Source organism: Seriola dumerili, unplaced genomic scaffold (genome assembly GCF_002260705.1).
Source record: "Seriola dumerili isolate Sdu_G_001 unplaced genomic scaffold, Sdu_1.0 BDQW01001417.1, whole genome shotgun sequence".
NCBI lineage: Eukaryota > Metazoa > Chordata > Actinopteri > Carangiformes > Carangidae > Seriola > Seriola dumerili.
In genome coordinates, this window is record NW_019175672.1 from 588,524 (window position 1) to 608,709 (window position 20,186).

The window sequence follows — 20,186 nt, forward strand, 5'->3', positions numbered from 1 at the left end:
AAATTAAAAGATGAAATGATATAAATAGTAAAATAAATATGACACCTGACACCTGTTGAGGAGTGAGGAACGATAAACTTATTATTAACTTAATTAAACTTGTTATTGCTGCTTCTAGAATCCTTATAAATCATATGAAAGTATGATGGAAGCCCAGAAGGGACAGGATGGCCTAGAATTACTGGAGTTTAAAGGTGTCAAATGTCTCCTGATGGACTATAACTGTATATACAAACGTTTATATCTACAGCAGACAAGAGAAAATATTTAGGATTTGTTCTAAATTAAATTCAAGAGGAAGAAACAATGTGTTTTAGGACTTTAGGACTTCACAGCAGCAGCTCTCTGTCGTTAAAGCAGAGCTGCTCGTCTATAAATCTCTCAGCGACTCAGGACCAAAATACGTCTGTGACCGTGTTGGACCATCTGAACTTTCTGCTGCTCACTGTTCCCACAGTGTAAACTAAACACGGAGAAGTAGCATAGTGTTATTACAAGTATTATTATAGAGCAGTTCAAGGTTAGAGAAAACTTTACTTCACTGTTTATACTCACAAACACAACAGGAAATGTAAGAAATGACACATAATACAGTTTATTTACATGTAAAGTGACTTTATATCATAATAATTAACTGAAAATATTTTTCAAAAATATTGTTTTTAACAGTATAAGTTTCTTTCAGATGGTCTGTAGACATAATTAAGATGCTGTGTTTAATACGTTCGTCAACAATGTTAATCAGACAACAGATACCCATAATCCTTGGTTTCAGTCATGCTGACATGGAGGACACGAGCTTTCAAAGGTGCATATTGTTCTCAAGCAATGCTAACAATGCTAACAATGCTAGCGATGTAAGGACCTGTTTTAGTGAAACTGAAGCTCCAAAGCGCTGAAGTGTTTTTTTTTCTGTGATTCATTACATTTTTATCAGTTCATGAACTCCCCACCCCACCCACAGAAACATTCTGTTGACACCCCTTTAACCCGCCGCTGTGGTTGTGCTCGGTGAGTAATGTTGGCAGCTCGGCGCTGAAGGTCGCGGCAGACTTACTTTCTCAGCTCTGTGCAGTCGTCCTGGGAGACTCTGTGTGCTGTGGCTGCAGGCACATTTTGGAGCTTGGCATACCTGAAACAAAAAACACCGGATCAGTGTCGTTCAACAAACAACATTTTAAAATATGTCATCATTAGCCTAACGTTAACATGTCATATACACCTTTGTGCTTTCTACTTTCACTCGTCTTGTAAGAACAGGCGTTTCATCTTAACGTTGCACAGACTCTATTATTCCCAGATGAAGAAATTACGTTTTCTTCTGATGTTTCACCTGTTTGTAATCGAAGTCTAGGATAAGTTATCTAACCCAGTCTTTCTGATCATGCAGTAAACTTCCCTCTGTTTTTGTGAAGCACTGGGAACACGATTCGCTGACAGTGATTCTTGCAGCAACAAGCTCCTCATCCTCGACTAATAAATATGAAAAAATGGCTGTTTTGTTTGGAATGGTAACTGCAAAAGTTAATTCTACGACTGTGGAAGCTGCACCCACATATGATTTGTGGTTGGGAGAAATGGCAAACACGCAGCACCTGGAGAGACCGAGCTTTTATAATGAAGATGGAGGAGGTGTGCTTGATAAGATCTGGGACTCTGCACTGAAATTCTTTCAGGGTAAAAATGAATGTGTAAATAAATGTTAAGCAACATGCTCTGTATTCTTTTGCCTTTTTTTAAATATTGTAATATGTAGTATATATACTTCTGTTCTCTCACAATGCAATTTATTAAAAAATAATAAACATATTTTAAAAAGTGGAATCGAAGTATTAGGTGTCATAAAAGGCAAAAAATCAATTTAAAGCTCCAAATTTTCTTCTTCTTCTGTGGTTTATTTGAAGTGTTGATCCATAAGAAGATATATTTGTGGTTATAAGAACCAAAAACCATCTCAGTGTAGTTTCACATCTCCTGTCTCAGGCTTCTCTCTGCAGCTCTAGTAACAACAGGTCGGTGAGCCAATCAGAAGAGAGGAGGCTCTGAGCCTCTCTTCTCATTGGCTGACTGTTTTCTGAGTGATCCAATAAAAATAAAGCAGATTTCAGGTAAAAACACTCAGAGAAACCAAATCCTGTAAAGGTTTGGATGGTGGGTCCAGGTGGGCGGGGCTTGGTGACTGCTTTGTTGTGACATCACAAAGTTACAGGAAGTCCTGACGGCTGGTTTTAAGGCTCAGTTTCTGAATACAGGCTGTGTGCATTTCTCTGTGGACTGAGGCTTTGATACTTTCACAGTATTAATATAGAACCTAGACCTGATCTATAATCACACTACACATGGACAGAGACCTTTACACTATATGGGACCTTTAATTACAAGTAGAGCTGAAACAATTAGTTGATTAACTAATTAGCTGCTTGAAAAATATTGTGGAAAAAAGCCAAATATTTGCAGATTTCAGCTTTTTAAAGGAGAAGATTTGCTGCTGTAAACTGAATATTTGGTGGAACAAAAACATTGCCCGGGTTGAGAGCCACCAGGTGAGTCGTCAGCCATCACTGTACCTGTTGAGCAGGAGATCCAGCACCTGCTTGGTGGTGGCGAAGGAGCGGTAGGTGCAGAGGAAGATGGTGACGTAGGTGGAGTCTTTGCCCCTGAACGCCGACACCATGTACTCCACCAGCCTCTCCAGCGTGCCGGCCTTGATGGTCCGCACCTTGCAGGTCTCGTAGAGGCTCAGGGCGGCGTCCGTCTCCACGCCCAGCCATCGCTGCCCTTTGCTGGCCGACTGGTGGAGCTGCACCTTCCTCAGCGTGATGGTGAAGATGGCGTCCTCCTCGGCCTCCTCGCCGATCTCCTGCGTCGAGCTCTACAAGACAGAGGAAGGGGGGGGCGGACAATGAGACGTTTTACTCCAGCTAACCACCTCACACTAAGTGCTGTCATGTCCTTAAACACTGAGAACAAAGTGGTGGATTTCTCCGGCTGGAACAACCTCTTTAAATATCTGTTGGGAGCAGATTAGAGGGAGTCGAGGACCGAGAAAAGATGCCACCGTTACCGTGTGGAACGTCAAGTTAAAAATATCTGACGTCTCATTTTGGGCCGAAACCCTTTAATTATGGCCATCTGTGTGACCCTGCTCTCTTCTTTTCGCTCCGTCTCTCTGAGTCACACTTTGTGAATCATGTGCGTTGCCGTGCACAAACAAACAATAGCTTGTTACTGAACAGAGCTTACTGGATAAACTGGTGCCACAATACAAGCTGCAGCCTGTATAAACCCACACTGGGGAATTAACACAAGCTGCTTGTTGCATGAATGAATGAGAGCTCTGTCGGTCGTTGCATGTCACCGTCACGGCATTTTGTTGTTGTTGTTGTTTTCTCCTGGACATTAAAAACAAAGATGCAACAAACCGCAGTTTCATGGTCTCATCCATCATCACGGCTGTCAATAACAACCACAGTCATGATGCAAATTCACACATTCATCATGCGCGTATCCTGCATTAGCTGCTGAGAGTTGCACAACTAAAACAAATCGATGGATTACAAAACAGCAGCTGATTGACAAAACTTCAGACATAAAAACCAGATCTCTCCTGATCATTCCCTTAAAAAAACAAAAACAGAGCTGTGTCTTCTATACGTATAAGCCCTCGGTATTACCAGAGTTTTCAAGTGTGAAATAGCTTTTTTAGGTAGAGCTGCGCAGTAATTCAGTATTATTGTTCAGTGCCTCTCAGGATAAAAACCTCTGTTTGCAGCACTCTGTCATTGGATTACACAAGAGAACAGGCAAAAAAATAAAGAGAAAATAATCCATGAAAGATGTCTCGTAAAGACGACACACATGAATCAGAAGAGAACTTCATGCAGAAATCCTCGTTTGTAAAAATGATGAGTGGATGTTCAGAGGAAGTCAGGAAGGAGCCTGAGGAAGGGGTTTTGTTACAGGATCTGAGGTGGAGTGCAGGAACATATGGCCACAATCTAAGCCTCATCTAAAATCAACTGGAAATCAATCAGAAGCTAAAAACACCGTCATATGATCCGTCTCCTTATGTTCTCGTTAAGAATCGAACTGCAGCGCTCTGGATGAGATGAAAGCTGCGACTCAGGGACGTAAAGAGAGACCTACAACGATCAGTCCTGGAAGTCAGAGAGTGATGAAGCTGATCCGCTCTGACAGAAGCACGACTGAACTCCTTTATTAAAACAATAATCTAAAGATAAGATCTGACCTGCAGCACATCTACAGTTCGTAAAATGTTCAGAGACAAGTCGTCGCTGCGTACCACTTACTTATATATAATAAAATAACCAATGTTTATATAAAGACAGAACAAAGAAGAGCTGCAACTAACAATCATTTTCATTACTGACTAATCTGCTGATTATTTCATTGATTTTTTAATCGTTTTTTTTTTTTATTCCCCACAGAACAAGCTGACATCTTCGTACTTCCTGTTCCGTCTGAACACCAGCCAAATATCAGTTAAGATATTCAGTTGATCATCTCACATTAGAGAAGCTGAGAGCAACAGATATGTCACATTTCTACTTAAAAAAACAATCACTCAGTTCTCACTTTCATCATTTTACATGAGATTCTCAACATTTGTCACTTGAAGATATAAAATAATATAAATAAAATCTTATCAACACTGTGTTTTCGGAAACACTGTGACATGAGGACACTGAAGGTACTGAGAAATGTTTATTATTGAAATGGAAACTCGATTCTCTCGAAACTCAAAGGGCAGTAGAGACTGAATGGAGACTAAAACAACATGAGCAGAGAGTAAACACCGGACTGGAAGAGACGGGGTCAAAGTCATCGATACTATCATATTGATCTTAAAGCCGTTGGTCTGCACCGTACTGTGGTTTGAGTGTTAATACAGCAGCAAAAAGCTTCAGTTTGTTTAATCTATATAAAAAAAAGCTATAGATCATAAAAGTGACTTCAGTTCTTGAAGATGAATTTGTCTTCTTTCATTTTTCAGACTGGAAAAAAAACTTTGTGTTGTATTAAAGATAATCACTCGAAAGAGCTTCTGGTCTTTGTAAATAATCTAAAACCTGTTAATACCAGTTAATACTCCAAAGCTTCCTACTATCACTTCAGACTTATTCCACTTTTATTCAAACATTTCCCTCTTTTCAGTTGTAAATAACTCACTCTGTGACACACGACAGCATGTGCATCCGATCGGCAGTTTGTGCCACTGCAGGGAAATAAACGGTGACAGTCTGAGCGCTGAGGCTGTTGAACACATCTAACCGAAATAGCGGCGCTACAGTGGCGTGAATCATTAAGCCGGCGGCCTCGATGGAGGAATGGCATGTAATCTGGCGTGCCACAGTCATCTGTCACGGCCTCTTGTTGTGTATCCTGGGAGCGTTAGTCATCGGGGTCGGCTTCCAAGGCTCAGTGTGACTCCCTGCTTCACAGGCTTTTTGTAAGGCTCTATTCGGTAACATCAAGTCCCTCTGTTGTGTCTTTGTTGCCGTGGAAACAAGCTGTAATGAGGCCGTGATCTTGGAAAAGCAGTGCAATGAGTGGTACAGTATCTTCAAGCAATACTGCTGTTCTCATATTTAAATTTCATGTTTTAGACGTGATGGAAAAGTTAAAGAACGACGCCACGAGGCTCTTGATTAATTATATTCTAAAAAAGCAGCGGAACTAAAACTACACAAACCCCAAAACACCTGAACTAGTAAGACAAACTTAGAGCTTTCAGGTATCTTCACACCACGCCTGGTTGGAGAAGTTTATGTCCATAACTGTTGCAATACAATTTGTACATTAAAAAAAAGACTGGAAATAAAATGTCACAAAAAAGGTGGAGGTGGAAAAGCTGATGCACAAACTCCATTATGTTTTCTACATGGTTTGACTGTCAGACTGATTACTTTTTTGTAATCAACCTTTTATTATTTTTACGTAATGACCGGCACTCTTTCAATTACCTCACCTCATTGTAAACTCCTCTTCTACGCTGGTTTAATGGCTCCTGACTGGAAAATCAGCCCCACCAACTGTTTATACTGACTCTCCTAATATTCACATCATGACGAGGGATGGAAACTCACATTCATTTGCTCATTTTCCGTAATTTCTGTTAAAATTTGCGTTAAATATGGATGAAAAACTGTCCTGTTTGAGGTGGTTTGGTCAGGTATCGTACTGTGGTTTATTCCAGACACATTTATGTCTGCCTTGCCTTCGTCAGGGTGGAATCAAGTTTGTTTCTGGTCTTCTTTATGTATAATCCATCAGCCAGCTGAGGAATTTAAATCAGAAGGAGTTAAAGGTACCCTGTGGTATTTTCTCATATACAAAGAAAACTAATGTTTACACTCTGTTTCTCATAAAACGACTATTTGAACTCTAATAAAAGTGATAAATGTAAGTTATTCCACATAAAACTCCTGTAAAGATGATTTTTCATTAAAAGTTTGCATTGTTTACGTCCATGTTTAGTGACTAGCAGTCGTTGTCTTCCTCCACAAATAATGGGCGGATTACTCCATAATGAAAATAATCAGTTGCAGAACTACTTTCGGCATTGACCATTCAAACTCGGCACACTCTCAACTACGTTCAAGAAAACCCTGATTCAACAAAAAGTACAAAAAAAAAACAAAACACTGTTCCTATTATGATCAGATCAATAAATGTCAGTAATCCCAGCAGAGATCCTCACAGAGCGTTACAGAGCGAGGGAGTGTGTGAGAGATAAATGGGGAGAGAGCAGACAAACCCCTGGCCTGTTGTAAATCAAGTGCAGCGTAATGGCCGAGGCACAGCTGCAGCCGAGGGCCTTGACGGCAGGAGAGGTGCTTATCAGCCAAACCACAGAGGCCACGCTGCTATCACTTCAAGCCCTGAAAACATGCAGCGCTCAAGGGCAGCGCCACGCTCCGTCCGCAGAGTCAATTCTCAAAATAATGCCCCTATTCATCCCTGCCGCAGCGAGGACGAGGGTTGCCATGATAACCAAACTCCTCTTAATGCTTGAACAAAACGCTCAGCGATCAATACTTTAAACAGAAAGGTTCAGCGTCACTTCAAAAGAGCTGAAACAGGTGGAAAGAAACGACTGAACAAATGAAAGATGAGATTAGCAGATGGTTTCTGACGATAAAACATCAAAAATAGAAATGAAAAGTAAAGACCAAACGTTTGCTTGATGACCATCACCAGAAAATCAGGTAACAAAACCTCTCTGGACACTGAGATGATAAGAGAGTAAGCTGTGGTCAGACTTCTACAGCACCTGGGAGCCATCTCAGTCGAAATAAACTTTCTGGGAAACAAATATCAATCGATAAGAAATCCTGTGGAAATAGGAGGGAAATCTCTGAAATCTGGACACGAAGCCTGCCCCACTTTTCTTTTTTCTTTTTTAATTTGGGTTTCACTCACATTCCTTCATCCTGATTCAGGACTTAGTCAACCAGATGGGCTTCGTTGGAAATCAGCACATTATGTCCCAAGGTGCCGGTTAAGATTTCTACTTAAGTGTGACACTTAAGGTTTAGTTTCTCCTCCGCTGGGGGAGTTACTTAAGGGTGTTGCACAGAATCTCTTAAAAGGAAAAAAGAAAGATTTACAGCAGTGAAGGGGATTTTACAGCAGTAAAATTCTATTGTTTCCATGGAGACTGTTGATTGGTTGCCATACTGACTTTACGTGATTCCTGAAGTTTAATACTAAGATAAGGAGAAAATCTCAAATACTTAAGTGAACGTTTTAAGCAAACCTTAAGGAGAAAACTTGTTGTTTTGTGAAAACGGACCCAGTCACCTGTGACAGAACGCTAAGCAGCTAATATTGACATATCGCAATATTGGATATTATCAATATTATGATAATGGTTATGATCAAATACTGCAATATTCCAATATAATATCAAAATATTATATCACGATATCGCAGTATTGGATATATATATCCAATACTGCGATATTTCCCATCATATGCGATATATTGAATTAGAAGCTTTAAGGCCGATATTCAACTGAATTAGGAACTTTTATTGAATATCGGCCGAAGCTTAAAAGTTTGTTTGACTCTGTCACCTTTATAGTCAACCTGTAACCTTCAACGTGCTTCCGTTACCTCATCTATAAATCTATCTATGTTTTTCATGGTTGTGAAAAAACAATGTAACTAGCAGTTTTCATAGCAGTGAAGATTTTTATTTATCTACTGCTCTTCAACAGAAACTGGTCTCAATCTTTTCCCCACATGAGTGAAACCACGTCAGAAAACATTTACAGTAAAAATATTAATGTTTGTTTAATCCAGATGAGTGGCGGTTTTAACAGCTGGCGCACCAAGCAGCTTAAAACAAAAGCCTAGAGTGTTGGCCAACGCTTGTTAGCACAAACCCACAGTCAGACTTTTTTGTCTGAGAGCAGAGGAGTCACATTATAATCTATAAACTTGATGGATGACCATCACAATGACATTTCAATTTAAAAGACTTTAATAAGATGATCTCACTGCAGCCAAATGTCTACCTTCATAAATTCTGCAGCATCAGCTACATGTCAGAAATATAAATGCATCAACTTAATAGTGGCATTAAACCCAATGCAGAACTCCTACTTGAATTTACCTAATTAAACTCTGAATATAATATTCTAAGTGTTTCTTGGCTCGACGTTTGAGTTTTTGAGTAAAAGCAGAAAATGGGAAAACTCCAGCAGAGGCCATAGAAATGTCTGGCATCCAGAAGGAGCCTCCTCCACACTTGTTCCAGCACTTATCAGATCTACGTTCACCTACACCAATCCTGGCCCATGAATGACCATGAATGTACATGTGGGCTGGAGGAATGTGAGGCGAATAAAAGTGTCAGCGGTGAGTGATGAGGCACAGAAGAGGAAATAAGTTTCCAGAAAGAGGAAAAGGGAAAATCGCATCACATGAGTCTCAGTGGATAACGGCTTCTTCTACTGCAGGACCAATGGACTTACTGCTGTTTTATGTTTGTAATGTAAACTGTCCATTCTAACTACATGCTGGTTTCTCATTTACCGCTGTCACAGTACATGTGAAACCTTCTTTGCACTTCTTTATTCAGTTAATTGTTAAAAGATATAACATGACTCAAACATTTGCTGGTTCCAGCCACTGAAATGTGAGGATTTAGTGGTTTTCTCTCTCATATGTGGATGTATAACTGAATATCAAATGTTTTGGGCTGCTGCTTGAATAAAACAAGATATCTGAATACATCTTCTTGGGCTGTGATAAATTATGTCTGTCTATTAATCTGTAGATTAATCATTGATGAAAATAACTGTTATTTGTAGCCATAATGAAAATGTATGAAATTTAAGTACTGAGGGTGTTTGACTTTTTTTGTCTCGAAAAATTACTGCAACAACTAATCAATTATCAAAATAGTTGCCAATTAATTTCCTGTCTGACAGTTTTTCAGTCAGAGCTTTAGAGGATATTCACAGTTTGTTAATACTTATATTTTCATGGTTTTGTTTGTCGTTTCTATTAGTTATGAAAACACCGTCAGTATTAATCCATCATCACGCAGCAAAACTGTGTGAACACAAGAGGGGGCGAAGGTTGAGCCATGAGGTTCATCTGTAAAGTGTGATGGGCGTTTAAAATGAGTTTGGGCAATAATTTTACTGCCTGCCTTTGTTTTCTCTTAGAAAAAGTGAATTCTTTTGTGTCTCTTGCCCCACTTAGTGAAGTTACATATACCCACAGCTCAACTTAGTAACTACAGTGTTATTATTCCGGACAGAAACGAGGGTTAAAACTATAAATATAAGCCCCAGGTTGTGGTAAAGGAGAATGAGCCTTTAAGGAAATTCATTGTTTGGAGGAGACTGAGATGTCAACACTTCACAACCCTCAGCCTCCATAACAGGCCGAACAGTTGGCTGACCTGCTGCTCAGTTCAGAAACACAATCATGGTTCTTCATCTGGAAATCAAAAAATGTTTATCCCTCATAACAAGCCTCCCATCTTTATATCTGATGGTTTACGGTCTTTATAAACACAGCCACCTGGCACAGGCTCAGACTAAAACAAACACACGAGGACAAAAAGTCAAGTCTGATTCGCAGCCAAAATCCCCTCAAGGCCAAACGGCGCTCTGGGAGCACGTTTGGAGGGGTCTGCCAAAAAATGATGACGCTCATCAACATAAAAACACACCTGCTTCGAAAGCGGCAGTCCTGAACGAACGCTTAGAAAGCTCCTCTGAGCCCAGTGCTAAATGTAGATCAGCAGGGAAACTCCCAGTGGAAAGAGAAAACCTGCCCCCAAAACAGTCAACAGCTAAACAAAGCCAACAATAGCGCGCATCCATTACAACCCTGTAGCACAAGCCAGCGACTTCCCCTCGCTAACAATGAGCGCTGAGAGCCGGTGAGATCATTTGGATGTGGGGTAAGAGGCAGAGGAGGAGAGAGGAGGGTGTAGCTGCATGTTCAGAAAACTCTCAAACGGCCTCGGCTAGAAGAAAACTTCATCTCCGACTTCTGCGAGAGCTGGTTACATGAGTAAATCTATATCTTATTCTCTGATTGATCAGTTGGTTGAGAACATTTCTCCCTGACAGCAAGGAGCAAACAAATAATAAATCTAACAAGTTGTAGATGACAAAACACTGCTGCTAAAATTAAACATGGAGTCACTACAATTCATCCTGAGGGGGACATGAATACCTAACATTTCATAGCAACTCATCCAAACAATGAGGGGGTTCATCCTCTGGGAACAGTGAATGTGTGCAACGTTATTGTGCCAATCCAGCAAGTTAATGTTGAGATATTTCACTGTATAAGTAACTTAAGTTATATTTACCAGCTGGTGGCGCTGTAGGAAACATCAGGGGAAGACCAAAGTCACTACAATTCATCCTGAGGGGGACATGAATACCTAACATTTGCATATTTCACTGTATAAGTAACTTAAGTTATGTTTACCAGCTGGTGGCGCTGTAGGAAACATCAGGGGAAGACCAAAGTCACTACAATTCATCCTCAGGGGAACATGAATACCTAAAATTTCATGGCAACCCATCCAAAAGTTGTTGAGACATTTTAAAGCCACAAATATGAATTTTTCAAAGTGGTGCTAGAGGAACAGTCAGGGGGTTCATCCTCTGGGAACAAAGAACGTGTTCAACATTATTGTGCCAATCCAGCAAGTTAATGTTGAGATATTTCACTGTATAAGTAACTTAGGTACACAAGAGACATATTTGGGGACCAAAAAAGTACAAGTTTGTTAAGTAGATAATAACTAAAGCAGATTTCTTTCTGAATTGTGGGAATTTGCACTGAGCAGTTTTCCCGCTATAGAAAGCTGGTAAGAATCATACGTGTCATTGGAAAGTAGCTGGAAATGTCTGTTTTTGATTCTGCTCAACCACCTTTCTCTTTAGAAACACAAATACATAAAAATACAGACTCCCGTCTTTAAAACCGCAGTAACTCTCTAAAGTACTTTCCCTGAATCTGGGTTAATCTAAAAGGTTCTGGATCATTTCTCTTTCCCAGTTACCACCATAACAAAGGCTCTATTTTTGCCTTTGTTCGTGCCTCTTCCAGCAAAAACTTGACATGAACATGAACAGATTTTTTTCTGTGAAATTAAGTTGACGGACGGGCCGTGGGCCAGAGAACGGCTGATTAGATTTTGGAGATGACCTCAATCTACATTTCCTGCCATCAGACGATTATATTTTTATTTAGCTGTAACTTCGGATATATTTCAAATCTCCCTGCTTGTACTCTGTCAAGAAGTGATTGTAAATCCACAGTGACGGGAGAGATTTGGTGCAACAGAAAGATGGAGGAGGTTTGTTGTCTTTCAAGTGCCTTCTAGCTATTTGTACTTTTTGCTTCTTCATCTCGCCCACACACACACTTTCTTAATATTTTTCTTTCTTCTTTCAGTTTCGATGGTTGGCACATGCATAAAAACTAAAGCTAAACGTTGATTTAACATACGGCGTAGTGCTCTCCTGTCCACGTGTTCCCTAAAACTTGGTGACAGAGCTGTTGTGACAGGTATTAGTAATAAACGCCGGCAGCTAAACTGGCTTTGTCAGCCATTATAAATCACTAACATGCATATGCAGAGTTTCATTGGCAGAATAAACCTCTAATCCTTCACTGGAGCCTGGTGGGGATTCTGGCAGTGACCGAATCCCAATCCCTTTTGTTTTCACCTTTTCTTGGCTGAACTGTTGTACTGCGAGTTTCTGTTGGGTTTTCTTTTACACTGTTCTCACAGAACAGCTTCGTCAACATATTTGTGCTGAAACAACCAATTAAATCGACAATTTTAATAATAAAATAGTCCAAAAGACAATGTCCGACTTGTCCTTTGTTTCTGAAGCTTTCAACCATGTCTCATGTCCTCAGTGGACGGGGTTGAAAGCTTCGGAAGTGACAAGTGAACTGGACCATATGTGAGATGTTTTACGTCAAACTGCTTTTTCCCCAAGTCAAAAATGACCCTTCAAGTTAAATCAAATAATCATTTAAGTCCTTTATCAAGAGAAATGCCAAACATGGCGGCTGCAGCTTCTAAGATATTGACCGTTGCTTTGTTGCATTTCATACCCGTGTGAATAAAATACATTTGGGGGACAGAATAATCAATCCTAAACAACGCCTTTACGCTCTAATAATTTCAGATGGGAACTGTCATTACTTCTGGCATTTTTAATAGTGAACCATTGATTTAAAAAAATAATCGATAGTTGCAGCTCTGGAAACTGAACAATCTTCAGAGAAACAACACTACGGTCGTTTTGTCCCGCAGGAGGGTAAAAACGTCTCTTCTCTGAACACTCTCAGCTGTGTCCAGAGACAACAAGACTTTAGACAGCGCCGTGTTTCCATCATGTTATAACGGCAAACACAGGCTGAGTTCTTGAACTTTGTGATGATACTTTATCTGTCTCATGTGTGTGTGTGATCAAAGGTTCACATGCGTCTGTTTTTGTGGCGTCTGCAGCCGACTGATTTCTCGACTGTCGCCCCCGGCAGTTTTTGGAATTTTTTTTTAGAAATTTTAGATTCTGCAGAGTAAAAATAATGTTGAATCTGTTTTGATTTCCAAACTGTTTCCATTATGATATGAGAATTCAAAGTTTCAAACCACCTGAGTCTATCCAAAAATCGATTAAATCAGCTGCTGAGTTGCCAAGACCAAAACCAAAACCTGAACTCACGAGGAACCTGACAACCAATGTCACACCAGGACACAACGAGATGTTTCCCCCTAATTCCAGCCCTGATTCTAGGGAAGACTAATCCCCTATAATTTCACTCACAAACATAAAAGACTAAAAGAAAAACAAGCTAATAAGCATATTTCCAGAAGCATTGAAATAACCCTTTAAAAATATCAGATTTCTACCTTTATAGATTCAGATTTGGGGTTCATGCAGGCTGCATGTCTCAGAGTCTGATTTTATCCCACATTTTAATTCAGTCCAGATGGGGAACTTGAAAAAAGGGCGACTCCATGCAGTTGTTGTTGTTCAACCCTCAGATCTGTGTCACATGGAGGGAAAACAAGTCTGATTTGGACATTTAGAGCTGCACCTTTGATTCAGAGCTGCAGTTAACAGGTTTATGTAAGACCAGTCCTGGTCATTAAACTACATCAGACAGACAAGTCGGTGCAGAATCAGACCATTTGAGTGAACTTGGGAGAATGAAGTATTTTTCCAGGCAGCGGGCCTTCACATTCCAGCCTCTGTCTGTTTCTGTCGTTCTGTCTGCCGCTCAGATCCAGCGCTCGGCTGCCCGACTCCCTTCGAGATGAACCGCGGAAACAAAAGCTCCTCTGTGCCATGCGGCCCACGATCCGGCTCCCGTTTCTCCAAGCTTCCGCCCTACCGTACTTTAAATCAATGCTAAGAGCACATCACCGTTCAACCTCCGGCTCGCTCAGGCCCAGAGCGTTCCAACATGACTCAGCCTCTCCCCCCAACACGTGTCTCAGATCTGATGTTTTCTAATCATCGTCAACAGCAGAGAGCTCATTGAAGTCACATTTTTCCACTGCAGATCTGGGTCACATGAATAAAATTGGATTATGAGACATACAGTGAAACCTGCACCCAACATGAACCCTCAAACTTTAATCACAAGTTGTACCTTTCCTGTTTTTGTAACGAGATACTCTGTTTGTTTTTGATCGCCTGTGAGATTATTTCTTCCATGTGGGAAAACTGGAGTCGTACTGTGTTATTATGTCACTCATCTGGGAGTGCTTGTGAGCTCGGCTGAGTCACTGTTAGCACCGAGGACAAGCAGAGCATGACAGGGAGAAAGCTGTTGTTGCAGTGGGTCTGTGTCTCTGATTTCACTGCCAGGACATTATTGTACAGTGTATAGATCGCGTCCTAAAATAGAGCCAAATACCTCCAGACAGAATCAGATACACGGCACTGTGCAAAAGGTTAAGGCACTAAAAGTCAAGTGGATGCTTTCAAAAATAACACCAGGAGTAGTTTTTACTATGCAATAGCGAAAATGGTAAAAAAAAATATATAATATAGAATTTCTTTTCATGTCAGTGTGATATTCAAATGCAGCCGGGACACTGAAAGTATATGAAAGGTGTCAGTTTTATGTGACGTTGCTGGTCATCAACACATGTTTTTCACCGTCTATTTTTGCATCGCAACGTGAAAAAATAAGTGAGCATTGAAATTTTAGATGACACGCCACAGCGGTGTTTACGCCGCAATGAAAACCGAGGCGGCCCGCGACCGTCACGCACACGTGAAGCAGGTGGTGCAGCCTCGGCGTCTGTCTCCTGTCTCTTCATGTGACTCCATGATGAGATCAGGGCTCTGTGACCATCAGACCATCTGCTGCAGGACGCCTTGTTCTTCCCGTCTCTGAAGACAGTTCTTTGTGACTCCGTGTGTTTGGACTCCTCGTCCCGCCGCTGAATGAATCTGGACCAATCAGATGCCTCCCTGATGGTACTGTGTGATGGATAAGAAACGTTTTGCACAGAGCTGCAGATCACTGTTTAGCAGGAAGGTGAACAGAAGCACAGAGACAATAGAAGCTCTGTCGTCTGATGGTCTTGAACTGGTCTGAGCCGACCAGGCCTCGTTCTCTGATGTCCTCTGCTCCCAACACAAACTCATTTCTAACTGAATGGGCTGTTTTCTGTTTAAACTACTTATTGTCTCAGGCCTCTTGAGACCGTCTCAATGAACAGCAGTCTATTCTTTAGTCAGCAGTGTCTTATGGAGGTCCGGCGCCTAATCCCGCTGGCTTGTTACTGGACTGCAGCGTTGGGAAAACTCTCCACTCTTAATTATGACTATTTTTAGCTTGAATTGTTTTTTTTACAGTTTGGCTGCAGCTTTATGCATCTGTGTCAGCGCTGTTTACTTACCTCCCATGGAAATATGATTACAGTGGCACGACACGGCCACATAAGGCTTAAACTCATGACATTCAAACAGCTGAGTTACTCACTCAACTTATCTAGACATCAGCCGGAGGATGTGAGAACACAAATGTCAGAATCATTCGGACAGTAAACAGACTTTAAGCTGTCAACTCCCGAGTACAACGCCTGTGCAATGTCCGACTGAGCCCATGTGCGAAAAGAGAAGGTCACTGTCCGGAGAACTCACAGCGAGTGAGACGAGATTTTCTATCACGCGAAAGGTGTGAAACCGGAAGAACACAAACATGTGAGGGTGAAAAAGAGGAAGAAGAAGAAGAAGAAGACTAAACTAACAATTAGTCGACTGATCGATGAGTTGATTGTTGATTTGTCATTTTTAAGGCGTTCCATCCTCTCAAGTCTGAAGAGTTGGTTCTTTTCTTCGTCACATGCAACAGAGAACCGATCATTTTTGGGTATTGCACAAATAATTTGAAGATGTCGACTGATGTTTCAACAGACATTTTTCACAGTCTCACAGACCAAATTATTAAATGATTGATTAAAAAAAGTAATCAGCAGATTTATGAAAAATGAATAAATGTGGGATGTTTCTGCAGCACCTGGCAGCCTCGCCAAGTTAAGTCTAGCTATGACTAATAAATCAACAGCAGAGGAATGAAGCTTTCAGAGCTGAAACCTTTTCACTGAAACTTTAACTCTGGGTGTGAACAGATCCATTTACCTGCCGCAGTCAGGTTTAGCAGCATTTGACTGACCCCGAGCTCACTTCAGGTAAATTATCACGTACAACAATAAAAGGAGAATCTGCACTAACTGGGGCACCACAGCATCACGGCACAGCAGGAAGTCGCCCTCCATTTCAAAGTCACTCGATACTCTCAGCAATATGATACAGTACATTACAGACCGACGTTGGTGCTGTTAACATGGAGCCACAGAGAGCAGCAAAGTGACTGAACCCAGCCCACCCCCCACCCTCAGCACCACCACATCAGCCCCCGGTGACCCTTCATACTGTAACAGAACCTCAGCATCAAATAACGTCCAGCTCAGCCTCTGGACCGAGGGGAAGAAAGGCAGCGATTGTGGAGGAAACGTCTCGGCCTCTGCAGGAGGGGGATTAGGCATTAGGTAATTGTGTTAGAGGTGGTGGTGGTGGTGGGGGGGTGGGAGGGTGGGGGGTTAGATCAGAGCGAAGAAACGGAGCAGAGCAGGTCAGACGAGAGACCAGCTCTCCGTCTCTGAGCTGAGGACACGCTGAGGCAAACATGAGGATTTTAATAACAGGACTGTGATATGGGTCTGACTGAGGACGAGCAGAGAGTCAGAACACATCATCCCGTCCCAGTGGACAGACAGAGGAGATCAGATCGTCTCCGCGTGGTATCAGTTATGATGTCGTCCTCGTCCAATCCCGGGCCTTACATAAGACAGATAAATATGATTACTCATCCTCCCCCCTCCTTATCTGATCGACGTACGGGATGTAAGGAGTGTGGTGCTGGAGAATGCTCCACTCAGCCCATAAAAAAGGACATTTTTACCGATAGCAGCGAAATTGTTTCTTTTGAGTCATGGGTTTAAAACAAGAGTGACGCAGAGGGAAATGCAGAAGAGGAATAATGGGGATGAAATGAGCTGAATTTGGTGATTAAGATTGAAGTAAACAGCTCAGAGTGCACAACAAATACAATTAACTGCCAGACAAGCGTTTAGTGAATATTTTTATCTCTAAAACAAACAGGTTTTTTGGCATTAATGCTCTAAATTTGCATGTCTTGATGAATTACGTCATTTGAAATTGATTTTCTGCACTATACAGTACAATATAATATACAAGCACTTACAGTACAACCTTTGAAGGTTTAAAAGGCAAATTTTATAACTATTTTGATAATTTTACATTTCATCACGTTTAAATTTCAGAAAAAAAAATATATAACTTGATTCCAGTTTCTCAAATACGAATATTTGCTGTTTTGTATTTTACTAAATCCAATGTCTTTGAGTTTTGAACTGAAGCAACCTGAATATGGAAATTTGGGCTTTTAGAAATTGTGTTTTGGGGCATTTTTGGACCAAACAGTGAATCGATTAATCGAGGACATACTCTGCAGATTAATCAATAGTCAAATAATCATCAGTTGATATGCTACATCATATAACTTTCTGCAGTTGGGACACTATTTCCTGTCATTAATGCAGAGAGTTTACATAACCTGTGGATTTTTGTTGGTGGAAATGGATTTTCTGCACTGTACAGACAGTATTGACACAACAACCATGGTGAAGCAGAAACAGGTGGAATAATCAATTAACAAGAAAATCAAACAGCAGCTATTTAGATCAGATTCACTGGGTTTCATCTACTGTGATATTGAACTTAAAATCTTTAGACTTGCGTAGACAAAGCAAACAATCGGAATATGTCAACCTGGGTTTTGAACATTTTTTATGAGTTTTTATGTAAATTCTGGGGCAACTGAAGATTCTTGGACAATGAATCGATCGTATCTTCCTGCAGTTAAACTCTGTTCACTCTTAGAAATACTGAGAGTTTACATAACTTGATAGATTTACCGTACGCTGGCTGAAATGATTTTATATGACATATAAGTGACACAAAGGGAAAAACTATTTGTGATATAAGAACCATATCAACTATTCTCAAATGTCAATATTATTAATAGGTCATTACATTTGATGAGTTCTGACTCAGTGACACCTACTACCTAACTGAATGAGTGTGTGCGCAAGGGGGGGGGGGTGATAACCACAGGGGGTGAAACCTGTGAAAAAAGCAAGTCATCCTGTAACAGAGCGCTCGTGCCAATGTCTAGGGAGTGTCACAACTGTCACGTTATGTTGTTTCACTTTGTTTTTTTCACTGTGGTAAATTTTCACTTACTTCTCCAGGACACAGAAAAATCCCCATACTTTCCACCCACTCAACAATTTCACAGTGGTAAGATGTGTAAACAGCATCTACATATAAGATTAGTGGATGACTTTATGTTGGATTATATCATGTTAAAGGTAGAAGACAAGAAAATTATCATCTTGTATACGTGAAGTGTTTTAATGTATATTTTGGAAGCCTGCAGCTGCTTGTTTAAATATGAAATTAACTGTTTAGTCTTTGGCAAACCGCTAAAAAAAGATCAACTACCTGTTAAAGAATTGAATTAATTCCTAAGTTTGGTTCTTTAATGAAAAGCTAATTTCTAATTAGCTCTGGATCAACACAGAATCTCCACCCTGGAGCCTCAAAGCCAGCCTGGGTCCAGATCATCCTCCTAATAACGCCACAACAAACCGTATCAGCTCAGGGACTTGAGTCTCCCCTCATCCCCGTCTCTTGGTCACCCGCATCCCGCCCCGTCACCCTGCCACCTAACCGGCCTCCCCCTCCTCCTCCTCCTCACCTCCAGCAGCGGCAGGTCCGGGTCCAGGTGCGTGAAGCTGTGCAGGACCACCGGGCTGGGGTCCTCTACCACCTCCAGCCTCACCCCGTCCCAAATGTTCCGCACCTTCCACGACGAGTCAAACATCTCGACCAGCTGTCCCGGCTTGACGCTGTGCGCCTCGGTTTGCATCCCTGGGAAATAGACCATGGATGCCCGCGGAGCCGAGAGTTCAGTCACGGTAACGGTGGAGACATTTCCGCTGTTTTTATTTTGAGTTTTCAAAGCGAAGAGTCACCGCGGCTGTCTGGGGTTACAGCGGGTGTGTCGGATCATCGCTGCTTGTCTGTTGCGTTTAGGAGAATCATGACTCACACTGGGGCTTTTCTAAACCCCGCCCCCCGGCTCCGTGCTGCCTTCAGGGCTGTCGGAAATATCAGAGCCCGGGGATGTAACCGAGGATTAGCGTTCTTAAAATACTGTTTACACTCATCAGCGGAGGATGACCCACTCACATCTTTTAATTAACTAAAACACGGCGTAGAAATACTCATAACACATAATACGCAAGTGGAAGAACAAAAATATAAAATAAAAATTAATAAAATCTAAACGTCAAAATTCTAATTAGTTCTTTACATGTTTTTACTTCTGTGATATTTATACTACTTTAACACTATTTACCCCTTAATTAAGTCTTAGTTTATCTTCATTGAGATGTTATTTTATAATCAAAAGATCATGTTCACTTCCTATGAATGTAAGTTTTAGAGGTGGTGATGGTCAAGCTTAAACCTAGTGAGACTCCTAGTGGCATATCAGCATTTAAAACATTATCATTTAGCTTGTTCATGATTATTATCACTCATGATCAGCCATTTCTTTTATAGTTTATTAAAGTATTTATTTTCTATTAATATAATCATTTGTATTATTAAAATGCTGGATATATATTTGAGTGGGAAACATTAAGAAATTATTCACAATATTATATTAATTTCAGCCAAACAGGTGGGCTATATCAGTATAAAAGTTCCTTAAAGTAACATGTATGAATAAATATTATATAATATTTGCTGGATCAAAACATCAAATCAACTGTTTTTATCACAAAGCCTTTTTTTATGTTTTCCAACAACGACAATACTATGAGGTAGGTTAATATTTACAAGTCTTAAATACAAGTCTACAAGGAGTCCCTGAAGGCAGCGTTAAAATCCACCACTCTTACGTCATGCCTTTGGGAAATGATGCTCATGTGTTGTTGCTGCTCTCGCTATGGCAGCAGGCTGGTATGGATAAAAACACACATGTGCGTT

At 40.9% G+C, this 20,186-nt stretch overlaps 1 protein-coding gene across 3 annotated transcripts in view; it reads right to left on the reverse strand.

The window, feature by feature from the left end:
- ralgds (ral guanine nucleotide dissociation stimulator) overlaps positions 1-20,186 on the reverse strand; it is a 58,060-nt gene that overhangs the window by 13,176 nt on the left and 24,698 nt on the right. For 2 of the 3 annotated variants that reach the window (XM_022768095.1, XM_022768093.1), the window contains exons 2-3: positions 2,568-2,872; positions 1,058-1,132 (exon numbers count right to left, since the gene is read on the reverse strand). In XM_022768095.1, the coding sequence (XP_022623816.1) occupies positions 1,058-1,132; positions 2,568-2,872 (380 nt within the window). Of the gene's footprint in view, positions 1-1,057; positions 1,133-2,567; positions 2,873-18,888; positions 19,078-20,186 lie in introns of those variants that run through there. The other variant, XM_022768092.1, reaches the window with a different exon arrangement.